Source organism: Etheostoma spectabile, unplaced genomic scaffold (genome assembly GCF_008692095.1).
Source record: "Etheostoma spectabile isolate EspeVRDwgs_2016 unplaced genomic scaffold, UIUC_Espe_1.0 scaffold00569586, whole genome shotgun sequence".
Taxonomy (NCBI): domain Eukaryota; kingdom Metazoa; phylum Chordata; class Actinopteri; order Perciformes; family Percidae; genus Etheostoma; species Etheostoma spectabile.
In genome coordinates, this window is record NW_022605204.1 from 1 (window position 1) to 10,814 (window position 10,814).

General features: G+C 44.5%; 1 protein-coding gene across 1 annotated transcript; it reads left to right on the top strand.

Annotated features, from left to right (window-relative positions):
* Positions 1–669: 669 nt before the first annotated feature.
* Positions 670–6,704, top strand: LOC116685147 (basic salivary proline-rich protein 1; the record flags this gene model as incomplete). Its single annotated transcript, XM_032510359.1, has 4 exons — positions 670–745; positions 1,244–1,389; positions 3,155–3,319; positions 4,036–6,704. Coding segments are annotated over 4 exons (1,107 nt in total), but the record flags the coding sequence as incomplete, so codon positions are not given.
* Positions 6,705–10,814: the final 4,110 nt, after the last annotated feature.

Here is a 10,814-nt window from a genome sequence, read left to right on the forward strand (position 1 = left end):
CAGCGGCAGCGTCCCAGAGTGGCTTCCCACCTGACACTGACGCTGGTCTCTCAGCTGGAAAGGCCGCTGAATCTGGAGGTAGTCTGACTCCGGCTCTCAGTGGAAAAAGTGAAAACTTTACTACTGTATGTTGAAAATATACACATAAGGCATAAGGCCTACTGCAGTAGTAACACTGTGAAAGAAATGCTACATTTGGCACAGAGACTGGGTGTTCATGTGCTTGATGTTGTGGTATGTGTGACGTGTGAGATAGATATAGACAGATAGATATGAATCAATATTTTTCTTTGGTAATGTTCATATTCCTGTTTATCATGTCCTTTCCAGATATTTAGACTGGCAACATTGTTATTGGAACTTAAATGAAAATAAAGCCCATTTAAATTTAAAAAGGATAGATAGATAGATAGATGATAGATATATATAGATAAAGGCAGCCACTCAAACATTTTCATCTTCTATGATGTATTAACTATTACATTTTATCAGCAAACTCCTCTACACTTTTGTTTGTTGTATAATTTAATACCTAACATTTATTTTTAATTAAGTATTGTAGGATTGTGTTCGTGATCCTTTTAATTCACATGTGATGTGATAGAACAGTCCATGGTTTAACACAATGTGGATCAGTGGTCTGAGGGTTGTATTTGTTTTGACCTCCAGGCCGACCAACGACGTAAGTGGGACAAGAGACTTGGTCCAAACCCTGTCCGGCCCAGCAGCCCGCGGCCCATCCACCGTAGGTTCCCAGCGGAAGCGTCCAAAGTGGCTTCCCACCTGGCACTGACGCTGGCTCCTCAGCTGGAAAGCCGCTGACTCTGGAGGTAAGTCTGACTCCGGCTCTCTTAGACTGGCAACATTATTATTGAAATTGAATGTCAATAAAGCCCTTTTGAATTGAAAAAGATAGATAGATAGATAGATAGATAGATAGATAGATAGATAGATAGATAGATAGATAGATAGATAGATAGATAGATTCTTTAAGGCTGCACTCAAACCACGTCATCTTCTATGTGTTAACTATTACATTTCATACAGCTAACTCTTCTATACTTTTACTTGTATATAATTTAATACATAACATTCACTTTTAATTAAGTATTGTTGCATTGTGATCGTGATCATTTTAATTCAACATGTGATGTGATAAAACAGTCCATGGTGTTAACATGATGTGGAGCAGTGGTCTGAGGGTTGTATTTGTTTTGACCTCCAGGCCGACCAACGACGTAAGCGGACAAGAGACTTTGGTCCAAACCCCGTCCGCCCAGCAGCCCGCGGCCCATCCACCGTAGGATCCCAGCGGCAGCGTCCCAGAGTGGCTTCCCACCTGGCACTGATGCTGGCTCCTCAGCTGGAAAGCCGCTGAGTCTTCTGGATGTAAGTCTTACTCCGGCTCTCAGTGGAAAAGTGAAACTTTACTACTGTATGTTGACATATACACATAAGGCTAAGGCCTACTGCAGTAACAACACTGTGAAGAAATGCTACATTTGGCACAGAGACTGGGTGTTCATGTGCTTGATGTTGTGATATGTTGATGTGTGAGATAGATATAGACGGATAGATATGAATCAATCTTCTTTGGTAATGTTCATATTCCTGTTTATCATGTCCTTTCCAGATATTTAGACTGGCAACATTGTTATTGAAACTTTCATGAAAATAAAGCCCCTTTAAATTGAAAAAAGATAGATAGATAGATAGATAGATAGATAGATAGATAGATAGATAGATAGATAGGTGGGTGGGTTGATGGATGGATGGATGGATGGATGGACGGACTGACAGACAGACAGATAGATAGATGGATTAATTAAGGCACTAACTCAAACAGCGTCATCTTCTATGATGTATTAACTATTACATTTCATACAGCTAACTCTTCTATACTTTTGCTTGTATATAAATTAGGCCGACCAACGTCGTAAGTGGACAAGAGCCTTCGTTCCAAACCCCGTCCGGCCCAGCAGCCCGCGGCCCATCCACCGTAGGATCCCAGCGGCAGCGTCCCAGAGTGGCTTCCCACCTGACACTGACGCTGGCTCCTCAGCTGGAAAGCCGCTGAGTCTGGAGGTAAGTCTGACTCCGGCTCTCAGTGGAAAAAGTGAAACTTTACTACTGTATGTTGACATGTACACATAGGCATAAGGCCTACTGCAGTAATAACACTGTGAAAGAAATGCAGACATTTGGCACATTGAGAGAGCATACTTTATATGCATAACACACCATGGTAGTTATGGAATAACTCAGCAGCAGTTTGACTTCTGGATACATAAAGAATGTTCAGGAGACTTTGGGGACTTACATGAAAGAATTTATGAACTCTTGATAGATGAGAATAAGGAAAACAGTACAGTTAGATCAAGGTGTTTTATTGTGTATTGCCGTCCCAACTCTAGTCTCTTTCCCTTTCCAAGAGGCATTTATCTAAACTGTAAAGTTTGGTAATGCAAAGCTATGGATGGCACCACAACATAGGCACCACAAACAAAGATGTTCACCCAAACAATCGCAGATTTATTATAGATATATAACAGTATTATAATTAGTTTTTATAGGTAGATTATGATTGACGTTTTTAGTATGGCGTTAACATGCAGAAATGTTACAGGAGGCCAAACTGTGCAATTAAAGTTCATCAGTGCTGCAGACTGCGTGCTCATGTGCTTGATGTTGTGATATGTGTGACGTGTGAGATAGATATATTCAGATAAATATGAATCACTCTTATTGTTTTGTTGTTCATCATGTCCAGTCCAGATATTTAGACTGGCACCATTGTTATTGAAACTTTCATGTCCATAAAGCCCCTTTGAATTGAAAAAAGATAGATAGATAGATAGATAGATAGATAGATAGATAGATAGATAGATAGATAGATAGATAGATAGGTAGATTTATTAAGGCAGCAACTCAAACAACGTCATCTTCTATGGTGTATTAACTATTACATTTTATACAGCTAACTCATCTATACTTTTCCTTGTATATAATTTAATACCTAACATTTATTTTTATTAAGTATTGTTGCATTGTGATCGTGATCCTTTTAGTTCAACGTGTGATGTGATAGAACAGTCCATGGTGTTAACATGATGTGGAGCAGTGGTCTGAGGGTTGTATATTTTTTTACCTCCAGGCCGACCAACAACGTAAGGGGACAAGAGACTTTGGTCCAAACCCCGTCCAGCCCAGCAGCCCGCGGCCCATCCACCGTAGGATCCCAGCGGCAGCGTCCCAGAGTGGCTTCCCACCTGACACTGACGCTGGCTCCTCAGCTGGAAAGCCGCTGAGTCTTCTGGATGTAAGTCTTACTCCGGCTCTCAGTGGAAAAAGTGAAACCTTTCTACTGTATGTTGACATGTACACATAAGGCATAAGCCTACTGCAATAATTACAGTGTGAAAGAAATGCTACATTTGGCACAGAGAGATAGCATACTTTTTCATAACATTATGGTTTTACTCAATAATCAATTTGTTCACTAAAAGAATGTTCTTTTATTTGTTTAAAATTCAACAATCAATTTGTTGTATTTCAGCCAAATACTGAAAACAGAACTGAGAAATGCAGAACTAAGTACATTTTATTGTTTGTAATATTTATTGCAAGTAATATTGTTACTTATTTTCACTTGGTCATAGGCTGAGGTATATGCGAAGCCAATTTACCCTGTTTCCTCTGACAACATCCCCTTTTCAGCCTAGACTCTCTCAATCTGTAGTGACACACATAAATTCATACTTGAAGAAATGACAGTTTTTGTTGTTATCGTATGGCCGAATAGAGCTTCTCATCCCCTGACCTGTGACCTAGGAATGACCTGATAAAATCTAAGTTTTCCCCCTTGTTTCATCTTACATACTATGGTGTTTTGGAAAATTTAATAATTTAAGAATGGCAACACACAGAACAGAAGGTCAGGGGAAAAGCCTGTGATCATGCGTCTGTCTTTTTCTTGGAAATCTAGTTATGTTAATCCAGGCTAATGGTGTGTTAACATGATGTTTTTATCTTTAGATGGCACTCAATAATCCTCAGCCGTTGTGGGACGGCCCAAAGCCGCAGTGGGTGAAAAACATGGAGGTTTGTATGGAAAGGAGAAAGGTGTTTGGCGGCTGGCACAAGAGTGCCACTCAGCCTGCAGGTAAGCCTGACTATGGTTTCTCTAAGCCCCGGCCAAAAACTCCTTATGGCTCCCCACATTTCTACAGCTTTTCGCCTTTTCCTTCGCCCTGTTGCTCCCCGTGTGGCTCTGAATCTGGATCTCCAAGTGGCTCCCCACTTGGCTCTAACCCTGGCTCTTTAAGTGGCCCCCCTTGTGGCTCTAAACCTGGCTGTCCGTGTGGCCCCCCTTGTGGCTCTAACTCAGACTCTCCATGTGGCTCCCCACGTGGCTCCAACCCTGGACTGCCAAGTGGCCCCCCTTGTGGCTCTGACCCTGGCTGTCCAAGTGGCTCCCCACTTGGCTCTAACCCTGTCTCTTTAAGTGGCCCCCCTTGTGGCTCTAACCCTGACTGTCAAATGGCTTCCCACGTGGCTCCAAGCCTGGTTTTCCAAGTGAATTGCCACATAGTTCTAACCCTCGTTCTCCATGCGGCCCCCCTTGTGGCTCTAACTCTGACTCTCCATGTGGCTCCCCACGTGGCTCCAACCCTGTACTGCCAAGTGGCCCCCCTTGTGGCTCTGACCCTGGCTGTCCAAGTGGCTCCCCACTTGGCTCTAACCCTGTCTCTTTAAGTGGCCCTCCTTGTGGCTCTAACCCCGGCTGTCAAAATGGCTCCCCACGTGGCTCCAAGCCTGGTTTTCCAAGTGAATTGCCACATAGTTCTAACCCTCGTTCTCCATGCGGCCCCCCTTGTGGCTCTAACTCTGACTCTCCATGTGGCTCCCCACGTGGCTCCAACCCTGTACTGCCAAGTGGCCCCCCTTGTGGCTCTGACCCTGTCTGTCCAAGTGGCTCCCCACTTGGCTCTAACCCTGTCTCTTTAAGTGGCCCTCCTTGTGGCTCTAACCCCGGCTGTCAAAATGGCTCCCCACGTGGCTCCAAGTCTGGTTTTCCAAGTGAATTGCCACATAGTTCTAACCCTGGCTCTCCATGTGGCCCCCCTTGTGGCTCTAACTCTGACTTTCCATGTGGCTCCCCACATGGCTCCAACCCTGGACTGCCAAGTGGCCCCCCTTGTGGCTCTGACCCTGGCTCTCCAACTGCCTTCCCTTCTATCTCTGACTCTAGCTCTTCGAGTTGGTTCCCTTCTGTCTCTGACTCTGGTTCTCCATGCGGCTCTCCAAAAGACTCGCCACATGGCTCTGACCCTGTCTCTCCATGTGGTTCTCCAAAAGGCTCCCCACATGTCTCTGACCCTGTCTCTCCATGTGGCTGTCCAAAAGGCTCCCCACATGGCTCTGACCCTGGCTTTCCAGGTCCCTCCCCTTGTATCTCTGACTCTAGCTCTTTACGTTGGTTCCCATCTATCTCTGACTCTAGCTCTCCATGTGGCTCTCCAAAAGGCTTGCCACATGGCTCTAACCCTGTTACTCCATGTGCCTCCTCACGTGGCTCTGAGCCTAGTTCTCAAAGTGGCTCCCCACATGGCTCTCACCCTGGCTCTCCAAGGGGCTCCCTAAATGGCTCTGACCCTGGCTCTCCTGTGGCCTCCAGTGAGCTTCCACTTTTATGGAGCAACCCAGAGCTTAAGTGGGTGAAGAACATGACCCTTTTGATAAGGAGGGGAAAACCATTTGGCAGCAAGAGAACCACTGAACCTGCAGGTAAGTCTGGTCCTGGTTCTCCAAGTGGCTCCCCACCTTGCTCTGACTCTGGCTCTTCAAGTGGCTCCTCTTGTAGCTCTGACTCTGGCTCCTCGAGTGGCTCCCATTGTAGTTCTGACACTAAGTCGACCTTGAAAAAGGAGGGATGCCGGACCTCTAGGGCGTCAGATGATCCTACCAAGATCCCTCAAACAACGCTAAAGAGGGTGACCTACTCTGACCAACCTCAGGTACCCACTTCATCTTTGAAAGCAGGCCCCTCTAGAAGACCATGTGCACCTAGTGCTCCTCTGCCGTCATGGAGGGGCCCTGAGCAGAAGTGGGTGAAGAACATTAGGAGTTTATTGAACATGAGAAACCAGGGCAGGGGGCGCAAGAGAGCCGCTACAGGTAAGTCTGCTAGTAAGTACTTTTGTCATTAAATTGATTTTTAATTCAGCTCTTCTGATTTTATCGTGCTAAATTGTGTTGAATGTATTTGAATAACTTTGCTTTTAATCTTTTGAATTTTTATTTAATTCATTTGAATTGATCTGAGTTTATTTAAATTGAATTTATTAATTGCCTGGAATTTAAATGCTTGGAATTCATTTGAATTATTTGATTGATTTTTTTGTATTTATTTGAATTGAACAGAATTTATATGAATTGCAATGAATTTAATTGCTTTGAATTGATTTCAATTGGTTTGAATTATTTGAAGTATTTGAGTTGAATTCATTTAAATTGAACTGATTTTTTTATGGACTTTATTTGAATTGCTTTGAATTACTTGGAAAGGAAATGCTTTACATAGTTTTCAGTTGATTATAATTTAATTAAACTAAATTATATGAAATATAATTAGATGAAAGGACATGTTCTGGTTAGATCCGAGTCCTTGTTGCTGCGTAATGACTCAGGCAGGGTGTCTGCACAGAGGGAGTGTGATCGGGGGGATAGCGTGAATCTCCAACGTGTTAGGCCCTCTCAGGGAAGCTCCCTTGTGCAGAGACATAAAAGGATGGTGACACCATGTCAAGGAGGTTCATATGTCTGTCGACGCCCACCCTAGACCAAGAAGAGTCTGCATTGCAGGTTATTGCGTTAGTAACGGAAGGAGTGCATGCGCCCATATACAGAGGTTCACTCCTCGATGCAGTGGCCGCAGGTTCGACCCCGCCCTGCGGCCCTTTGCTGCATGTCATTGCCCCTCTCTTTCCCCTTTCATGTCTTCAGCTGCCCTAATAAAATAAAGGGCTAAAATGCCCCAAAAATAGAGAAGAGAGAGGCAATATTAAGCTGTAACCCTCTTGTAAAAGGTAGACATTCTTTTTTATTGTATAATTAAAATGATGAAGAGAGAATATTCATGTTTACCTTTATTCTTTTCCAAATGTAACTACTTCCTGTTGTCTGCAGTTGTTTTTTTTACAGAGAGGACGCAGAGGAGGGGGAAGATGGCAAAATTAAGCTTCAACCCTTTCATGTAAAAGGTAAATATGAATTTCTTTATTGTTATAATTAGAATGATAGAGACCAATAGTTCTCGACACAGTGATTAGTGACGATTCTCTCTGACCAATCAGTAATCTGCAGGTTTTCACATCACCTCAGCTTACTTGGAACCTCGACTGAGGTAGTACTACAAAAAGTACTTGTTGTCAGGTACGACGGACTGTTTTTTGTAATAGAAAACCAAAAAAGGCGAGTAGAGTAGGTACCGTGCAGTGGAAAAATGCCATAACATTAACATTGATCAACAGAAACCTCAGTATGGCTGGGGATGGTACATTTTTCACTTGGCTACCCCTTTAAAATTCTATTCATGATTAATGAAACCTCTAACCATTTTCATATTTAACAAAGGTCAATCAGACAAGACACTTATATATGTCATAGGTCTTAATATACAATACAATATAATGACATATTGTGGTTAAAGAGGAAAATCTATTTTTAACCTACATACTGTAGATGATAAATCATATTCATCTTTACTCTCTTAAGATTTTACCTACTTTCTGTCGTGTGCTTTTGTTGGGGAGAAGAGGTGGATGTGAAGGGCAAAATTAAGTGTGAACCCTCATGTGCAAGGTAAATATGATTTTTTTTTTGTGTTACTATCAGAATGATAGTTCTTGTTCACTTCTGTTCTTCACTAAGATTTTAAGTACTTTCTGTTGTCTGCATTTGTTTTGTTGGGACAGAGAGGAGAGGAGATGTATGGTTTTCAATCCTGATTTCATCTGATATGTCAAATGCTTGTAACTAACCTAGTTCTGGGGAGTTCACTCCCCAAAATCCTTTTGTGTATTTTTTGCCCAGCATATTTTCTTACACCCTACTACGCTCTGCGATGCCCTGCCATGCCCTGTGATGCCCTGTGATGCCTTACAATGCCCTGCCATGCCCTGTGATGCCCTGTGATGCCTTGCCATGCCCTGTGATGCCCTGTGATGCCCTGCCATGCCATGTGATGCCCTGCCATGCCCTGTGATGCCCTGTGATGCCCAGTGTCCTGCTGCGTCCTGCTGAACCCGGCTGCGTCCCTCTACGTCCTCCTATCCTCTGCTATGCAGCGCTACACCCTGTAACGCCCTGCAATACCCTGCAGTGACAGTTGGGCTCCAACTTTACTAAGAGACTAAACTCTTTTAATATTACAATAAACTAATTTTAACAAATAGATTGAACTGTTTTTCCTACTTTAGTCAATAAATATTTATTGATATAATTCAGTTTCTAATCAATAGTAAAATAGTCAACCACAAAGAATAGTGATCATGGCCTCAAAAATTATAGGGTAGCCACAAAATCACTTAACCCTCATGGTGTCTTTGGGACAAATTGACCCGTTTTCCTATATCAATGTTCTTCTACCCAACTACCCAATCGTACTTACCCAAAATAACATGATTGATTCCACACAATGTTCTTTGGCAAGTACAAGTCTCTACTTTCATTCATTCTTATTCAATTTTGTAGCATTTGAAAATTGAAGTGGTTTCAAAATAGTATTGAGTTAAAGCTGACATATTCCAGTCTGTGATTATCCATCAACACACATTCTTTTAATTTTAATCTAAATAATTCTTAATTTCTGCTTTTCTAACTCAAACATAATTTCCTATAAATTAAGTTTATTGACCATAAATTCCAAAATAACTGTAAAACTAAAGTTAATAAGTAAGTGGTACGTAGTGTTGAAAACGTCAATAAAAGTGACAAACATTAAAAAAAAACATCAAAAGTGTTGAAAAATAGGACAAAAATGTAAGAAAAAGTTAAAAACATTGATAAAAAGCGTCAACAAAAGTGTTGAGTGTTGATTGGAAGACAACACAATGTTAGGGTTTTATCCTGCTGTCTCCTCCCTTCCCCTTATCCCTGTCAGTCTTGTTTGTGTGGGCGTGTTCAGCAGGTTCATCTCAGCTGGCTGTGATTCACACCTGCAGCTCGTCACCAGCTGCAGCTCACCGCACCTGTGGCTCATCAATCATCACTCCCTGTTATATGCTCTGGTTCTGCTTCCACTCTTCGCCAGTTTGTCAGCTTACTACCCTCCTGCCTGCCTGCCTGCCTGCCTGCCTGCCTGCCTGCCTGCCTGCCTGCCTGCCTGCCTGCCTGCCTGCCTGCCTGCCTGCCTGCCTGCCTGCCTGCCTGCCTGCCTGCCTGCCTGCCTGCCTGCTCCTCACAATACTATTACCTGTGCTCCAGCAAGCCCAGATATCTCCTACACTTTGGCTCACCTGCTATCTCATTAAACTCGCCTGAACTCCTTACTCCCGTGTGTCCGCTCCTGAATCATCCTGTGTCTCATAACAGTACAAACTGGCCAAGCATGGATTCAGCGGACACCGCGGACACCACGACAGCTGCCCAGAGAGGACAATCTGCTCTCGCCAGCCAGGGGATCCTTCTCGGGGAACATGACCAGTCCATCCGCGCCCTGGTCTCTGTACAACAAGGTACCCAAGAACAACTTACTCACCTATCCAATCAAGTCACTGCACTACTGCAACTGGTCTCCTCTGCCCAGCCAGCTGTTCCTGGCGCAATTGCTCCGCCTGTTGCTGGGACTGAATCCTATGCCCCCGACCCGGAGCCCTTTTCCGGGGAGTTTTCCCAGTGTCGTGGATTTCTCCTCCAGTGTGCCATGATGTTTTTCCAACGGCCGCGGACCTTCGCCTCAGACCCGTCAAAGGTGCGCTATATTCTGGGACTACTACGAGGGAGAGCTCTAGCCTGGGCAGAAGCAGTGGGCACCAATACCCCACTTACTACCCTGTCCTTGTTCCAGTTTGAGACAATGTTACGAGAGGTTTTTGACCATCCCGATCACGGTGGTGACGCGTCCCGCCGCTTGTTGGAGCTCCAGCAGGGAGCTCGTACCGTGGCAGACTACTCTGTGGAATTCAGGACCCTGGCCGCAGACGCTGGCTGGAACGACGCGGCACTACGGGGAGTGTTCTGGAAAGGACTCAATGAACTTATTAAAGACGAATTAGCGTTAAGGGATGAACCTTCCAGTTTGGACTCCTTCATCTCGCTTACTATCCAGCTCGACAACCGCCTGCGTGAGCGACGGAGGGAGCGCACTAATCGGCCACCCCCAGATCATCAGCCACGTCACCCACTCACCAACAATACTCGTCAGTTTCCAGTCTCTCTCGCCGTGCCACAGTCTACGTCCGGTTTGCAGCCTGAACCGATGCAAGTGGATCGGTCTCGTCTGACTCCTGAGGAACGTTCCCGCAGACGCAATCAGGGTGAGTGCCTCTATTGTGGCAGCAACGGTCACTTTTTGTCCTCATGCCCGGTTCGGCCAAAAGGCCGGGTCCTTCAGTAACCATGGGCATACTGAAGGGCCAACACCTCAGTCCTTCTAACCGCCCTCTCCGTTTGTTACTCCCTGCCACAATATGCACTTCATCCATTTCTCTTCCCATCCAAGCTCTGATTGACTCCGGTGCAGAAGGGAATTTCATTGACAAAGACCTGGCCTTTCAGTCTGATTTCCCGTTAGAGCCACTCCCTGAGCCCCG